Source organism: Equus quagga, chromosome 6, assembly GCF_021613505.1.
Source record: "Equus quagga isolate Etosha38 chromosome 6, UCLA_HA_Equagga_1.0, whole genome shotgun sequence".
Taxonomy (NCBI): domain Eukaryota; kingdom Metazoa; phylum Chordata; class Mammalia; order Perissodactyla; family Equidae; genus Equus; species Equus quagga.
Window position 1 is genome coordinate 121638773 of NC_060272.1, and position 17927 is coordinate 121656699.

Here is a 17927-nt window from a genome sequence, read left to right on the forward strand (position 1 = left end):
TCTGGGATCCTGCCCCCTTAGCCATCCCTCTCTATCAGTATCTTCCATTTTTTCTTTGGTGTGAACTTCTTCCCCTCTGCTGACAAACAAATTCAAAACTCTCCCATCATTAAAAGGAAGGGAAGAAAACAACTATTGATTTCCTATCCTCTTCTTATCATGTCCAAAGGTCTCCTCCTTTTTCATCCCAACTTCATGAAGGAGGTATCTCTTGTCTCTTTTCCTCACCTGCAGACTGTTCCTCATGCTCTTTAATCTGGCCAGAGTTTCTGGTCTTGGTGGAAAAATCAATGTGAGTTTTTCTTTCCAGTTCAAATTATAAAGTATAGTTGACTACTTTTGTAGAATTAGGATTTAAAATTGGATTTTAGAAGGAAAGTATTTATATATGTATCCATCTATTTAATGTGTTTTCAATTTAGAATGTAGATCAAGTCAAAACACTGACATATGAATGGCCAATACACATATAAGAATAAGCTCAAATATAGGAATAGTCAGACAAATGCACATTAACCACAAAATGGATTTTATATTTATAAATGTAATACTTATTATTGGTGAGTGTGTAGGAAATTGATGATTTCATTTTCTTCCCCGGCAGTGCAAGATGGCAGAAGCTTCCTATAATTTGTCTCAATACAAAATGCCCATTCCTTTTGATTCCCTATCTCCACTTGGATTTATTTGTCACAGAAAGCCTAATTAATTGCACCTTTCTAAATTTGTTATGCTTGTCTTATAGGTCAGGAAGTGATTATTATTTGCAATAAAATTTTAAGAAAACAAGGAAAAAAAGAGAAATGCTTCAATCTCCCATCATTGGAGTAAAGTAGCACTGTAATGTGTCACAAGCAAAGAAAAGATTATTTAAATCTAATTTTCACTATATATTTATTGCAGGGTACTTTTTAAAGCGAATTAGAAGCTAACTTCTTCAAAAAATATTTACAGTCAAATTTAGGTGGCGATTCCTTATAAGGACCTTTAATAAGAGTGGAGTGTCCGAGAATAAAATATAACTTGGCATCTGTACTTCTGGTTGAGGGCAGAACCACTTGCTTTGAAGTGAGAACAGCAGGGTGGGTTGTGACCATGTATTTTGAATGTGGCTCCGGATAGTCAGAGATTCCCCAACTGTTTGTCTTATTGCAAGGCCATCACGTCCTACTCCTTTAGTTTTATCCCTCTTTCCTTCCAGTCTAAGTCCATTTGACCCTAGAAATAGCTAGGAATAGCTTTCATTTCAAGTCATCTTGTCTCTTATTCAGTGTTCACTTCAAATTGTATCTATCCTTTCATTTCTGAGGACCCTACTGAAGAAGACTTGAGTGTTGGAGAACTCAGATTGTACATAAGTCTAGGCTGGCGGCAAGGAATGAGGTTTGTTATTGAAAGGCAGCCAGATGAGAAGATGGGAGTTAGAACTCAGGTCCACCTCCTTGAAGGGAAAAGAGTAGGGATTTTATTTGGGGTTTAGGTAGGGGAGGGACAGCATGTGCTGGGGATTTAGGTAGGGAGAGGAAGCATGCAGCCTTGCTGGTTGGCGCCTTCCCACCAGCCTGCGTGTAGCCTTGAAGACTGAATTTCTTTTCCCTTGACTGTCTGGACTTTTCTCTTTAGTTTTCGTCTTCGGCCTGCATTTGGCCTAGTGAGGCTGGATCTTGATGTCTGGACCTTGACTTCCTGGGAAAGAGAGCTCACTCACATAGTAAGGAGGGACAGAAAACCTGGTTAGTTTTAAACAACAGTTGATTACATTGAATATGCCCAGACGCCGCTAGCAAAGCTCATCTCAAAGTTTGTGCTCTGGGGAAGATTTTTTAACTTTTTCCTTCTCATTTCACTTCCACAGCCATGCTCCCACCCCCAGAGTAATCCGCAACATTTCTGCATCTCAGAACATCACTCTCACCCATTCTGTTCAGGAGAGCTTAATCCATCAAAGGAGGGTAAATTGGATTATCCCAGTAGGGAAAGGATGGGCATTTTGAGAGTAAGGGATTATCCCAGTGGAGGCTGGTGGTGGTGTTGGGGTGTGTGCCTGCGTGTGTGTGTGTGTGTGTTTGGGGGGCAGGGAGCAGAGCCGAGATGGTGGTGACCAGCCAGTGTTGAATGATGAAGACCTGAGTCTGGATTCTGAACCTAGGCTTATGGGCCGTTGTCCGAGGTGGGAGGGGTTAAAGATAGCCCGGGTGGGAGTGAGGCAGCGTCTCATCCCCTTTAAAACTCTCCCCTCAAGTTGAAGATCAATAAGCCATAGTTCGTAAATCAGAAAGTTTATCCTGCATATGTAACCCTGTGTATTTCCTTTTTGTCATCCTTGAGTCTCAGGTCAACCCCATTCCTGCTCTGTCCTCCAGGAATTGAGGCAAAGGAGCAAACCCCCGGTCGGGTCACCTGGGTAGGAAGAGCAAACCGCGCCCCGCCCCGGGTTGACAGCTAGGAGGAAACCTTTGGGAACAGCCAGTTCCTTACTCTGGACGAATCTCCCACCAATGAGAACTTTTGCAACGTAGACACGCCTAATTTTACAGACAAGACGCTCTATGGTTCTTGTAAAAGTTAAACGAGCTGATTAAAGTGCAAAGGACAGAGTCTGGGACAACACAAGTGCTTAATAAACCGTCTCCGTTATTAATATTATGAACCCGTTAGTTATAAGCGGGGGTGCGAAAAAGACAAGGCAGAGCCGGAAAGCTCTGCACAAGGGGCGGGACGTGAGAACCTCGAATTTAGGAGGGGGGTGGCGGTGGCGATGCCACGCTGGTAGCCAATCCAGCTGTCCCCGGGAGGAAGAGGAGGAGCCAAGGCCCTCCCGGGGCTCGGCTCCGGCTCTGCTCGGTCCAGGAGTGCGCCCTTGACACCGCTGCACTTCTCGGGCTCTCGCAGCCGCCACCGCAGCCTGCTCTCCGCGCCTGACGAGGCCACCGCACCCTCCTCGCGCAGACATGGCCTCAGTGGCCACCACCACGGCCGTGAAGGTGAGATTAGCGGTGCCAGTGGCGGCGGGTCCACCCTGCCCTGTGCTCTCTCGTTCCTACCCCGGGGGACCGCGCCTCTGGGCCGTGCGCCCTGCCTGTTCGCCCCCGCCGCGGCGGGGAGGGTCTGGTGCACGGCATCCCGGGCCTGGTCGCCCAGGGGCAGGGAGCGAAGGGACAGGGAACGCTTGCAGAGTCGCACAGCTGCATCCGCACCAGGCAGGGCGTGGGCTAGCCCTTTGGAGAGGGACAGTGCGGGGGCTGCGCCCGGCCCCCAACCCTTTCCAGGCGCCATTCCTTTCCGGGGAGATGCACCTGGCCGGGGCTAGCGCGCGTGCCAGGTGAGGGAGAATCTGCAGTTGGTGAGACCCTCTCCCTGAGCGCTGCCAGTTTCACGCTTCCGCTCGGACTAGGCTCCCTGCCCGGCAGCTCACGTGGGAGAAATGCGTGCTGGCTGTTTTGCAAGCTTCTGGCTTTTTTTTTTCCTTCCTGTTCCAGAAAATATACTTCCAGAAAGTAGCCCTTCTCTCTTCTGAGGTTTTCCCCTGCAGCGCATTGCTTTAGGGATTCTGAGATTTGCTTACAGCACCGAAGTGGAGGACAGTCCAGGGCCGCTCCGTGTTTGGAGGACTCTGGCTTTAAACTGCTTTGCTTGCAACCTGGAAAGTTAGAGGTCAGTTTTCTTGTGCCCTCAGACCTCAGAGGTCTGCGTACAAGGGATCACCTTGCGGTAGGAGCTTGGACCAGAGGAGGGCGTGAGTCCCGAAGGGAGCCGCGAGCTTCCCTGGGGCTTTTAAACACGTCTCTCCTGGTTGGTGCCTGGGAGGGAGTGAAGAGTCACAGAGCCTAGGGAAGAATTGGTGATCAATCTTCAGATCTCTTCTAGGCTGTTTGTGATTGGTTAAGAACCCACTTAACTTGTTTGACTTGAGAAATTCTTGGCGGATGGGATAGGAAGGTCCACCGCCTTCTCCAGGAATCTCTTGTGATTCCCCGCTTTGTGCTCAGTTCTCCAGGGAGGAGGCAAATCTCTGGGGTCAGCGTGTAATCAGCCAGAGGGATTCGTTTATTAGGTCCTTGCAGCTCTTAATGAGACACTTATGATGGGGAGCAGGGGAGGGCAGCGTCGCAGTCACACACATGTATGAAACTCCATTTTGAAAAGGATCTTGCATTCAACAGATATTGGTGGAACGCTGTTCCCTCACCAGTCACTGAGAACAAGGCAGAAAGCGTTTTTATGAAGCTCCTGTGCAAAGGAAGCGAGGTCCTTAGGTGCCCATCTGTAAGTGGGGGTTTTACCGCAGGATTTCCTGGGACGTTTAGACTTGTGTTGTCTGCCCAGCACGTGGTTGAAACTTATTAACTGGTAGTGCTTCTAAGTGGGGGAGCTGAGAGTAATTTTGAATATCTTTTCTCCAACAATTGAATGATCATGATAGGTGTCATGAGCCCCCAGCCTTCAGTGGGCAAGCAGGAAACTCTGACCTGTCCCTTACAGGAATGTACTTCAAGTGAGATTGAAAACAGAGAGGGATGCTATTTATAAGTGTCATTTTAATCTAGTTCCTCATTCTCCCTGCACCCAGGGGCCCTGTGATATTGGGTTGGTGCACTAAGTGCGGAGTGGGTGCTGTGGTCGAGCCCCGAGGTGAATATTGAAGGAGGCAGATATTTGGTCCTGGCGAGCAGCTCACTATAAAGTTGAGGTCCACATGGTGCCGGGCCTGCCTGCTGCTTTCTGTCTCTGAGGATGGGAAGGTGACCGCTTTGCTGTTGAGAATCCATGATGCCAACTGCAGTCCCCCGACTGCTGAACCAACATCCCACATAGGAAACACGAGGTGCCAGTGTCCAGAGCAAAGCAGGCTTATAGAAGCCATATCCTATCCTCAGATTGTGGAATGTAGAGCTGGAACGTTCCTTAAGACCATATAGCCATGCAAACCCCTTTTTGTGGACGTAAAGCTCAGGCCCAGAAAGGTCAACTGAGGTGTCCAGACTTACACAGTTGGCCCTAGATAGTGACAGAATTGGGCCTAGATCCTGGCGTTCCACCAGCTGGATGTTCTGAGGCATTTCTGAAATGTGACGTGTGGTCTCTGCTCTGTTTCGTTGTGGAGTAAGGAGATCCTGCAGCCTTAAGGCAGAGGGAGTGTGGAGTGAGGGCATAAAGCAGGCTGCCTCCCTGTGCCCACTGGGTGCTCTCCCGTGGTGTTGAGAACAGCCATTGTCTGGGTGGACCTCAGGGAGGTGTCGTCCTTATCAGCCACGGGCGGGTGGTGTGCTTCACTTTGTGGAGGGCTGAACCTGTCTTTGGCGTCTAGACAGGGCATTCTGAGGGTTCCTTCAATGGGCTATGGCTCTGCCAGGCAGCTGCCCAGCTTTTGCTCTGGAGGATTAAAAACAAATACGATGTAATCCTGGTTGCTGTGGCAAGGAGGGCATATGGTCCCCTCATTGGTGGATAGGGGGTTCTCAACAAATATTATTAAGGAGGAGGAGCAAGTCGTGGAGTCTAGACTGTGGAGAACAGGTGTTGTAAGCTCTTTTTTTGGCTGGCTCTCTGTAGCAAGCAAAGGCCTTCAGAATGAAAGGCCTTGAGTGACCCTCCGAACCTGGGGGACAACCCACAGGCCACAACTGGAAACCAGATGACCAGTGAGCCTTTATTTTTTGCCTAGGGACACCATGTCCTGAGCATTGCAGGACGGATGGCGCATCTCGGCCCCTCTGCACGAAATGCCAGTAGCACTCACCCCAGTCGTCATGTTGGGGCAGAAATGTCCCCTGGGTTTCCAGGAAACCCCAGGAGAGCCGATTCACACTCGGGTAAGGGCCGTGGACTAAATCCCCAAGACAGAGATGGCCCAGTGAGGAGACGTCGGAGCAGCCAGGTTTGTGTCCTGACCAGCAGAGAAAAATGAGGAGAAAAAGGGCCTTTTTTTGTTGCTTTGAGGAAGTGCATTTTGATTTGGTTAGGTTTTGCTGGAGGTGGGAGGGTGTACAGAAACAGTGACAGGTAATAATGCATTATTTCATTTGATGTTCACAATTCTCTGAATTAAGGAAAAATCTTCCCCTTCTAGGTGCAGATGAGGAAACAGGTGATAGAAACTTTTGTGCACAATGGACTCCAGATCCTTCACTGGGATTATGATCGTGGCATCCTAGTCTGTGCCTCAGAAGCATCTACAGCGGTGGTTCTCCAAGCCCACCTGGGAATTTGTTAGAATGCAGATTCTCGGGCCCCACCCCAGTCCTGCCGAATCAGAAATTCTGGGGGGCGGGGCCCAGGGTCTGGGTTTTAAAAAGAGCCTCAGTGGAGTCAGATGCCCATGGGAGCGTGACCCCCGTTGACCAGGGAGCTTTGAAAAGGCTGGGCGTCTGCATTTTCCCCCAGCTCCTCAGGGGAGCCCTAGTGTCCTAGTTGCCTGTGGCTGCTGTAACAGTTACCACGGACTGGATGGCTTGAAACAGCGCAATGTCTCTCTTGCAGTTCTGGAGGGCGGACTTCCAGGATGAGTCCTATGGGGCTACACTTGGGTGTCAGCAGGGCAGGTCCTCTTGGAAGGTCTAACGGGGCATCCATTTCCTTGCCTTTTCCAGCTTCTAGAGGTCACCCGCATCCCTTGGTTCACAGTGCGCATCACATCGCCTTACATCCCTCTGCTTCCAACATCGCATCACCTTCTTCCTCATTTGACCTTTTTTTTTAATTTAAAAATTTTTTTTTTTTTTTTGAGGAAGACCAGCCCTGAGCTAACATCCATGTTCCTCTTCCTCTACTGTATAAATACGTGGGACGCCTGCCACAGCCTGGCTTGCTGAGCAGAGCCATGTCCGCACCTGGGTCTGAACAGGCGAACCCCGGCTGCCTAAGCGGAACGTGCGCACTTAACTGCTGTGCCACCGGGCTGGCCCCCTCATTTGACCTTCTTATAAGGACTCTGGAGATTACATTTAGGGGCCATACAGATAATCCTGGATAATCTCCCCATCTGTAGATCCTTAATCACATAGGTCACATTCACAGGCTCTGGGATTAGGATGCAGATAAGGTCTCTTTCAGCGGCAGTTATTCAGCCTATTCAACTCCTCCCCTCCATCTGTCGCCACTGGTACCTGGACCCAGGGGATGTCACATAGCTCACCTGGTTTCAGGAACCACTCACCAACACTTTGGGGCAGGGACACACTACCTTAAGGAGCCCAGCACTCAGTGACGGCATTCTCAAAACCCCACACCCCTGAGCCGTGGAGACTAGCTCATGCCAGGGAGATGGCTGCCTCTGGGCGCCTCGAGCTCACGAGGAGGCAAGGGAGCCAGAGCTCAAGCTGGCGGCACTCCCTGATCTCAGCATCTCAGTCCTTCGGCTCTGGTTGCCACTGACAAGTCTGACAAGCACACAGACAAAAGGCCTTCTTCTTGGGCCGACCTGGCTTGGAGGCCTCCTAGGGCCTTGCAAAATCCCGGAAGTCCAGCTGTATGGGGACAGAGTGGCCCAATATCCAGTTTGAGAGGTCTGTTCAAAACCTGCAATGTGGTCCACGAAGATAACTGGGGCTCCATCTCTGACATGACTCCCCCTCTGTAAGCCACCCAGGTAGGTGATGGTTACGAGCTGAATTGCTTCCCCCCAAATCCGTATGTTGAAGTCCTAACCCCCAATACCTCAGAGTGAGACCATATTTGGAAATAGGGTTTTTGAGGAGGTAATTAAAGTTAAATGAGGTCATGAGGGGGTCCCTAATCGAAAATGACTGGTGTCCTTATAAAGGGAGATTAGGACACAGACATACAGAGAGTGAAGACCATGTGAAGACGCGGGAAGAAGACAGCCACCTGGAAGGCAAGGAGAGAGGCCTCAGGGGAAACCAACCCTACTGACACCTTGATCTTAGACTTCCAGCCTCCAGAACTAGGAGGATAAATTTCTGCTGCTTAAGCTACCCAAGCTGTGGTCCTTTATGGCAGCCCAGCAAACTAATACAGTAATGCCATGCAGTCGTGCGCCACGTAACAACGTTTCAGTCAACCACAGACCACGTATACCATGGTGGTCCCATGAGATTAGCACCATACGGCCTAGGTGTGTAGTAGGTTGTGCCATCTAGGTTTGTGTACATGCGCCCTATGACGTTCACACAACAAAATCACCTAACGACGCATTTCTCACAATTCATCCCCATCATTAAGTGACACATGACTGTATTTTGGTCAGAGATAACTGAGGGCTCAGAACATTGGTGTTTTTTATTTAACCAATCTCCTCTTGCAAAAGCAAGATGCTATTCTAACAGGTAGACACTCTCTGGAAGATACAGTTTGCCTCCTGAAATGTCTAACTATTTTGAGGAGGGTTTTCCTCAGTGCTCACTGTATTCTGTAGAGCTCTCCTTCGCTTGTGGAACAGCAGTAGGATTCTTCCTGGTCCCCTCCTGGTTCTGCCGCTGGATTCTAGAATCCCCCAGGACGCTGTCAATACCAAAGCCCAGGGCCCAGACTCGAGAGAGTCTTATTAATTTCTTTAAGCTCCTCAGGTGGTTCCAATGTGCAGCCACAATTGAGCACCACCACTCTAGGGCCCAGATCATAAATTTCTAAAATCTGGGCTAGTCAAGAGGTTAGTATGAGCCCTTTGGCACTGCGGGAAGTATGCATTCTGGCCAGGTAAGCCAGCATTTAGATAAAATGCTTTCAGGTCTCAGAGGGGAAGTCAGACCCTCTCCTTTTTTTGTGGAGATTGACTGGGTGCTCCGTCAGTGGAAAGTGTGGGATGGACCACTAGTTGTTAAAATTTGCCAATGACCTTGATTGACCGGAGGTCCCTGTTTCAGAACTTTATCGTGTGCAATGAAGAAGTCCTGGCTGGGCAGAATTGGCCCAGAAATTCCATCTCGGTCCTCGAACACATTTCCTAGGCCTCCTAGGATTTCCTGGACTGAGGGCTGATGCTGCTGGCCCAGGAGGCCTGGTAAGGTCTTGTCATTGCTGCCTGAGTGTGGCTGACGTCACCGATGGAGACCCCCCTCCCCTCCAGGTTCACTTAGACGCCCAGAGTCATTGTTTCTGTGCTTGCTCTGTGACCTTGGTCCAGAACTTGACCTCTCTGAGCATCAGTTTCCTCAGTACACGGAGACAGTGAAACTTTTCTCATAGGGTCTGACGTTATAAAGGACTCCAGGGGATGTTGGGAGCTGTCCGTCATTGTGGGTGAGTGTGAAAGAGCTGGGTTCCTCTTCCAGCTTTGCTGCTTATGATTTGCTCTTGGAGAAGTGTCTTGATTTGTATGCGTTCCTTCTCCTCTGTAAAATGGGTGTAATACTGCAGGGCCTATCTTATAGGGCGGTTGAGAAGATGAGAGGAGGTGAGGCCGCTGAGGCGGTTAGCACAGTGCCTGTGACGTGTGGGTGCTGAGACCCAGTTCCTTTATTACCACGGCAGGGCCTGAGTTGACTGTTGAATTTGGAGGCTCAGGGGTGGACAGAATTAGGCCATCCGTGCTTGGGAGTTTCGTCCTAGTCGTACTCTGCTATGGGCCAGCAGGTGGCGGCATTGCCACATCTTGGCACTGCTGGCCTCCCTCTGCAGCAGGAAAATGGTTAGAGGTCCCTGGTGAGGCAGTACTCAGTCGCTACACTTGTCCTGTAACCCTTGCTAGATACGGTTTTCCATAAACAACCAGAGCCAGTTGGGTGACCGGATGTGCTCACCTGCAGATAATTCCAGAGCCGGAGACCCCACCCTGGCCTTTCTGGCGAGCAGTAGCAGCTCTTCTTTTCATGGCCAGTACTCCATGTTCCTCGCTGAGGGCTGAGTACCAGCTTCTAATGCAGTCCTCGTGCAGCCAGCGTGGTGTGGACTGAAGCTTGGGGCCGTGAGGGTAGGCTCGACGGCCTGAACTTCGGCAGGACCCCTGGTCAGCATTTGTCACCCGCGTCTGCGATGCTTCCTGAACCGAGAGGGTGGTTTCAGAAGACGGGGTAGGCTGTGATTCGTGTGTACAAGTCCGAGAGTTAGTGCTGAATCCGGAATCGGGGGGGCCACGGCCCAGGGAGCATTCAGAATCAACCAAGTCAAAGTGGAAATAAGTAAAAAACAAAACGAAAAATGGGACGTTTTCGTGAGCAGCAGAATCCCGAAGAGTAGGCTGAGAATAATTTTAGAGTCAGCAGTTCGGTTCTGTGGTCTGGGCGATGCCATGGGCTGGACCGTGCATTAGGCCCCCCGTGATCTGTGGTGCTTCAGAGAATGTGAAATGGAGGATGAAACGGAGAAGCCAGCCAGAGGAAGGCTTAGCATTGCATCAAACAGTGTGATTAAAAAAAAATCTACTGAATTGGCGTGATTTAAATGTACTGACTTAAGTGACCGCTTTTGTTGATTTGAAAACTGATATTGGTTAGTCTTGGCCTATGGTGTTAAGTTGTAACGAGGCAGGAGAGAAATGGGTTGGCTAGAACGGGTAACCTGCTGTGGTTCCAACAATGTACCACAAGGTGGCACCAACTTCACAAACTGTTTTAGCCGCTTAAGGAAGTTGTGGGGACACGAAGTTCTCAACCCCGTAACCTGCAGTTCTTCTGTAAAATCTTACTAACGTGCCCTTATTTTCCTGTTCCGTTGATTTTTCTTTTTCAGGAAACTGAGGGCCAGAGAGGTAACCATTTTCCCATGTATTAGTCTAAATCAACTTGTGGAACCTCTTCTGAAAATTACTTCATTCAGTTGTTCAGCGTGTTCTTAACTCTGGAATTTTCTCTCAAGGAGCTACTTTTTCTATTTAGTAGAAATTTTATTCAAGTGACAACAGATTTAAAGCTATTCATTGACAAAAGGAAATGCTCAGTTCCCTTTCCGTTAGATTTCCAGTACAGTGTTCTCTCTACAGCCTGTTTAAATCTAAACAGGACAATTTAATTACTGTTTCTCCTCTAGGAATTATCAGCCCAGGGAAACCTTCCTAGTTTCAGTTATTTCATTTTTAGTTAACGGTTCAGTTAATATTTGGTTATTTGTGTAATTGTTCTTGTTTGTGTTTCTTAGTCATCGAATTGGATTACTCTAGAGGGTGGTGCCGAGTTTCTTTAACTCCAGTTAATCCCTGAAGACAAGAACTGTTAAATTAATCTCTGGAAAATGCACTTCAACACTTGAACTTAAAAAAATTTAGAACTCCCTTTGAATTACTTATTTGTATTTACACATGTTTATGAAAGACTTTTGGATTTCATGAATATACATGAGGCTAACGTTTCCTGCTATTCCAGACTCATCTATCTGCCATCCCCTACAGCTCTGTGATTTTAGTGGCATAAGAAAGAAAAATCTCTGTTTCTTTATCAAATGGGGTAATGAGAAGCAATTATTACCAAATGGCTATACTGAGTATTTTCTATCCCAGCAGTCTTTTCAACATTCTTTATTCCATAGCCCATTTAGGAGAGAAAATAAAATTGATTAGATAGTCCTTTCTACAATCACATTTATTTACTTTTAGGTTTGGTTTTCTACCTTAAGCTAGTTAAAGTGCCTTTCTTCGTTAATTTGTTATTCAGATAGTCAGCAATAAATGTGATAAGAGTCCAGTAGACCCATGCTTTGGTTATTACTGTAATATAGAAGGCTTTCAAATGTTTGTTGAATGAATGATTGTTTTTCAGTAATGTTCAGATTTTTTTAAAAATAGGGCATAGCAAGAAAGGGAACAGTTGAGTGAATAATTGAATTTATTTAAAATAATGATTTTGTTTCTAGTGAAAAGTCATCAAATATGGTATCTTTTTCTTATCTCTCTTAGATTGGAATCATCGGTGGAACAGGTCTGGATGATTCAGAAATCTTAGAAGGAAGAACTGAAAAATATGTGGATACTCCGTTTGGCAAGGTTAATCTCCAATTAGTGGAGACATACTAGCTTTTTCCTTTCTCCTTGCTGGCTTGATTTTTAAGTTTAAAAATTAAAAAACAATTTTAAATTTTTTTAATTGCTTTTGTGTTGGCAGCCCAGAGCTGCCTCCCCCAGGCTGAGAGGGGCCAGCAGTCCCGGCACTGGGTCCCACCAGCTGAGACAGTGGCCCTGAGGATGCCTGGGGCATACGGTAGAGAACGTGGCTTTTGAACATGTGCACTGACTTCTCAACTTCTGTCCCTGGAAGCCAGATGCTCATGCAGACACAGCAACGGTACTTTTCAGGTCTCTGCATCCAAATCAGCTTCTAATTTGGGGCCCACATGTCACACCACACTAATTTAGCAGATGGACAGATTACAGATGGGAGGAAATGTCATTGCCAAGCGGCCTTTCCTTAGGAAGCCCTGCCCAAAGCGGGGTTTCTCGGGGATCCACCACGTGATTGCATAACTGAACTGGAAATAAAACTCCTCCTTTCTGTTAAAAGGAGGCTGTTTGTTTTTCCAGCCCACATGTCATCCAGCCAGGGCGCGGGAGTCTCCCTCCTCCCGATTCCATAGTGCTCCTTCCAGACATGGCAGCTCCTCTCATCCTCCCACCAGGATCCTGCGTCTGGCAGTCCCAACTAAACTCTCTCCTTTTCGGCCAAGTCCTTAGATGGACCTCATGTCCTCCAAGCCCTGCGGTCAGCTCGGCTTACTTCTTACCCTCACGTTGTCTTTACCTCCTCGGTTCTCAGGACCTTTCCCTCCATGACCTCAGCTCACCGCATGGCCATCTTAGACCCGGGGAACGTGGCACACAGTTCCAGTGCTGAGTTCCTAAATTCCATGACATGGGCCTCCTGTCCTTCCCACGTTTCCCTCTCACACCTGTTCTTGAACCTGCCAGATACCCTTGACACATGTGTAGTTGACGATCGTATCATCAGAGTGCCCTGGGGTGTTTGCTACAAAGAGCTCTTACTAAAGGGGACCTCCCCACGCACCAGGATGGCCTTCCGTCCGGTGACTCTCTGTGCTCAGAGAGGGCTCAGTGAGGACTGATGGGGGTGATCAAGTTGATCCTCAAATCCACACTCTACTTCTTTAAAGTGTATCTTCAGACTCCAAGTTTCTGGGAATCCTGTTGTGGTGGAACCGTTGAAATGGCAGCTTTTTAATCGTTCATATGTATGTTTTCAACTCACTGAGTTGTAACCATTTTTCATTATGTGCAGCCTTCTGATGCCTTAATTTTGGGGAAGATAAAGAACGTTGATTGTGTCCTCCTTGCAAGGTAACGTATTTCAAAGCATTTTGAATGTTACTAAAGGAGAATTTAAGTTAAGTTCTAGAAAGAGTAGTGATGCAGGTATGAGATTTTATGCGTTGCTGGAGCCAGAGCATCTTAGTCACCATGATTGACCACTTAGGGTTTCGGGAAGTTTTATTGACTTTTGAGATCAAGACCCACACCCTCGCCCCCCAACCTGGGTTGAGAAAGTGGTTAGAATAATCCAGTGAGTGATAAGATGAGTCTGACTGCAATCGAAGCTCTGGTTTCAGTTCTAGCTACAGGAAGAAATGTTTTCTTCTGTTTCTCTTTCCTTCTTCTTTTTCCAATTAACAAGATAAAAGCAAAACTGCTTCATTCATGACCCCTTGTGTGGCAATAGTTCTAAGTTTTCAGAGAGTGGCTTTCTGGTCCCTGAAATGGATTCTCTGGTGTCCACACCCTTCTTTTCTTGACAAGGCTAGTGCTGTTCCATATTATAGAGGAGGCAAATTATTCTTATCACACAGTTAGAAATTAATCAGACTACATCTGTTAGCTTTCTATTGCTGCATAACAAAGTACCACAAATTTAGCAGCTTAAAATAGCACACATTATCGCACAGTTTCTAGGCCACACAAGATCATTCAAGGGCTTGTTCTCAACTGGAACTCCAGGTTCTCCTTCGATGGCAGAATTCAATTCCTTGAGGTTGTAGGACTGAGGTCTTCAGGTCCCAGAGGCTGTCCACATTCCCTGCCATGCGGCTCTCTCCGTGGGCAGTTCACATGACAACAGCCTGCTTCTCCAAGACCAGCAGGAAGTCTCTAGTGTGTGCTGGCCAGGTGAAGCCTGACTATGGGAGGACTCCCAGCACATTTGCTGTATTCTGTTTGTTAGAAGCGAGTCTTGGGTCCCCTGCAGTCGAGAAGGAAGAAGTTTTTCAGACCATGAGAATGGGGACCATCCTAGGGTCTCTCTTCCACACTGCATTTTTGAAACAGAAATGGCTTCACTGATACTGCAAGTCAAAGGACACCATGAACAAAACGACAAGACAACCCACCAACTAGGAGAAAATATTTGCAAATCATCTATCTGTCAAGGAATTGATTTTCAAAATATATAAAGAACTCATACAACTCAATAACATAAAAACAAACAACCCGATAAAAAATGGCCAGAGGCTATGAACAGACATTATTCCAAAGAAAAGCCAGAGAAGGCCAACAAGCACATGAAAAGATGTTCAACATCACTAATTATTAGGGAAATGCAAATCAAAACTACAAGGAGATTTCACCTTACACCCGCCAGAATGGCTAGAATTGACAAAAAGTAATAAATGTTGGAGAGTTTGTGGAGAGAATGGAACACTTATACACTGCTAGTGGGAATGCAGACTGTTGCAGCCACTATGGGAAACAGTATAGAGATTCTCAAAAAATTAAAAATAGAAATACCATGTGAACCAGCCATCCCACTACTGGATATTTATCCAGAGAACACGAAATCAACAATTCAGAGAGATTCATGCACTCCCATGTTCATTGCAGCATTATTCACAATAGCCAAGATGCGGAAACAACCCAAGTCCCCAGAAACTGATGAATGGATAAAGATGTAGTGTATATATACAATGGAATACTACTCAGCCATAAAAAAGACAAAATCATGCCATTTGTGACCACATGGATGGACCTTGAGGGTATTATGCTAAGCAAAATAAGCGAGACAGAGAAAGACAAAGACCATATGATTTCTCTCATGTGGAAGATAAACACATGGAAAAAGAGAATAGATTAGTGCTTACCAGAGGGGAAGGGAGTGGGAGGAGGGAGAAAGGGATAAAGGGGCTGATATGTATAGTGATGGATAAAAATTGGGCTATTGTTGGTGAGCACAATGCAGTCTATCCAGAAACTGATATATAATCATGTACACCTGAAGTTTACACAGTGTTAGAGGCCAGGATGACCTCAAGAAAAACAAAAAGCTCAGCTGAATGCCGTAAAAGTGAATTTTAGTTTCAGATGGTCACATGGAGTCGGTTTCAGGCAACCTTCTTTGTTGGTCTGTGGTCATTGCTGGAGAGTCACTTAATTTTTTCCAGGCTCTATGAGAGAACAGTTGGTGGGGTGGCCCTGGCCCCATGAGGAGAGTGTGATACTCCTGCCGTCTGGACGGAAGCGTGTTGCCCCGTGAACTGTTTGAGCCTTTAACACAGTGGTTCTTTTGATCCTTGAATGTTTTCAAAATCTAATCTGAGTTTTGGAGCCTAGACTTAGAAAAATACATGTGCTTTCTGGCCGTTCCTGGGCCTCCAGCTTCTGAGAGGACATCTGTGAACTTGGGGTAAAACCCTGATCATTACACTTGTCTGAAATTATGTACAAATTATGTTAATGTTTTTAATAATTCTGTTGTCAGTGACCAGAAAAAACATTAAAGTTTCTTTTAAAACACATCCATGGGATTATACAAGGGGTATTTAATAACGACCCTGTGGTGCAGGTATTTTTATAACGCGTTTTACAGATGAAAAAAAAATTGAGCCAAGAGAGCTGAGTGGCTTTGATGAGGTCACACGGCTAGTAGGTGGCAGAGCTGGGGTTTGAACCCAGGCACTGTTACTCCAAAGCCCACGCTTTTAATCAGCATTGTACACAGTGAGATTTTTGTGTGTTCAGTTACTTCCTTGAAAGCCTGTCTCAGTGTTATCACATGTGAAGGACGCTGGGCTCTTGACACGTGGCCTTTCTGTGCTAGAACAGCATGTGTGATATTTGTAGTTTGTGAAGCAGCCAAGAATAATTTTAGCTCTCCATGTGAAATACTGCTTGTGAGTAACCATCTGACACGTGTGAATTTTAGAAATAATCTTAGAAATTGGGTTCCCTTTACTGCCTGTTTACTGATGCTCTGGGTGTACGTGTGCGTGTTTAAGTGCTCAAAGAATTGCCACCAAACACATTTCTTTGTCCAGAAAATTGAGCTACACATGGCAGGTCCTGTTCGAGGTACCAGCAAGGAGACAGACAGGGGCTTCGCCCTCTCGGGGCTGATTCTAGTGGGAAAGACGGACACTGAAAAGGAAAAGTTTCAGTTGCTGATGGATGCTAGAAAGAAAAACAAGGTCATGGGATAGTGGTGTGACTTAGACGCAGTGGTCATGGAAAGCGCTTCTCTGAGGAGGTGACACTGGAGCTGTGACCTGACGAGGCCTGAGCAGGAATGAGCGTGGATGAGCAGCGAGAAGCCAGTGAGCTGAGTTGGGACAGGAAGGGATAAAAACGGGCCGAGGTGGCGTTAGTAGACTGGTGCCCACATGGCGTGAGGGCCATGGGTGTAGGATGTTTGGATTTTATTTGAAGTGTGACAGGAATCGTTGGTGGTTTCATTGGCTTTTCCGAAGCTGCCGTTACAAAGGAGCACAGGCTGGGTGGAAAGAAGTTGTGTCCTCACAGTTCTGGAGGCCGGAAGCCCACGACGAAGGTGTCAGCAGGCCTGCATCCTTCTGAGGGCCGGAGCGAAGATGTGTTCCAGGCCTGCCTCTTTGGCTTGCAGATGGCCATCTTCTCCCTGCGTCTCCACGTGTCCTTCCCTCTGTGTGTGTGTCCAGATTTCCTCCTCTTCTGAAGACACCATTGGTGTTGGGGTGGGGCTCACCCTAATAAGCTCATTTTAACTTAATTACCTCTTTCAAGACCCTGTCTCCGAATACAGTCACATTCTGATGCACTGGGGTTCAGGACTTCACCGTAGGAGTTTGGGGGGACACAGTTCAGCCCATAACAGTGGTCACACGTGAGGTGATCGGCTTTTCGACAAAACCTTCTAATGTCCTCATAAACAACTGGGGACTCTAATGTTTTAAATGAATCATTAACTTAGGTAGGTGATCAGACAGAAAGGAATGGAGAGATTCAGCTGGAAACTTGAGTTTCTGTTTCTGTTTTGCATCTTTCTTCAGTGGCACGTCTTGTTCTGTTTCATGGCTCGTGTAAGGCCAGATGCCCCAGATTCTGGGGTGTTTGGTGCCCCCCAGGACAGACACAGCACATCTTCCTGGAAAGTGAATTCTGATTAAGTTGTTACCTACTCTTGACAGGAAAATAAATCCGTAGAATGTACAGCTGGCGTGCGCCTAAGACCGAGTAGTTTCTACTCAGAATGGACTAGTCATTGCCAGACCTTCTAATTCTTCCTCTGCCAGTGGAAGTGCTTTGGTTGAAGGGCCGGAAGGCACTGCTGTAGGTTAGTTTTCTTCTCTAACAGTGTTAAAATGCCCTCTCACTCCCTACCATATTTACTGTCCCTCCCACAGGCACGGGAGGCAGCATACCATCATGCCCTCAAAAGTCAACTACCGGGCGAACATCTGGGCTCTGAAGGAGGAAGGCTGCACACACGTCATCGTCACCACAGCCTGCGGTTCCTTGAGGGAGGAGATTCGGCCCGGAGACATTGTCATTATCGACCAGTTCATCGACAGGTGAGCAGTCATCTGAGAGGCTTGAGGCTCTTGGAAGAGCATCCCCAGCTCCGATGGGCGATGTGTGGGCCCCTGGGGGAGGGGGCAGACCCAGAGATCTGCTTTAAGCTTCTTATTGTGGGGGTTTTTAACATACACAGAATAAAATAAGAATCAAGAAGCATCCTTGATTGTTGTCTGATGAAATGAAACTCTGGTTGAACTGTATGAAGTTGCCCGTTCTGTATGTCAAGAAATAGTTGAATATCAGCAGTTTCAGGTGGTCCAACCTAATAAAT

General features: G+C 47.2%; 1 protein-coding gene across 4 annotated transcripts in view; it reads left to right on the plus strand.

The window, feature by feature from the left end:
• Nucleotides 1-2810: 2810 nt before the first annotated feature.
• The window catches only part of MTAP (methylthioadenosine phosphorylase), a 31705-nt gene continuing 16588 nt past the window's right edge, over nucleotides 2811-17927 (plus strand). Inside the window, exons 1-6 of one of the 4 annotated variants that reach the window (XM_046664193.1) lie at nucleotides 2848-2984; nucleotides 4164-4266; nucleotides 5666-5878; nucleotides 11786-11872; nucleotides 13119-13177; nucleotides 17482-17649. In XM_046664193.1, the coding sequence (XP_046520149.1) occupies nucleotides 4222-4266; nucleotides 5666-5878; nucleotides 11786-11872; nucleotides 13119-13177; nucleotides 17482-17649 (572 nt within the window). In that variant the 5' untranslated portion in view covers nucleotides 2848-2984; nucleotides 4164-4221. Of the gene's footprint in view, nucleotides 2985-4163; nucleotides 4267-5665; nucleotides 5879-11785; nucleotides 11873-13118; nucleotides 13178-17481; nucleotides 17650-17927 lie in introns of all 4 variants that reach the window. The other 3 variants (XM_046664194.1, XM_046664195.1, XM_046664196.1) reach the window with 3 other exon arrangements.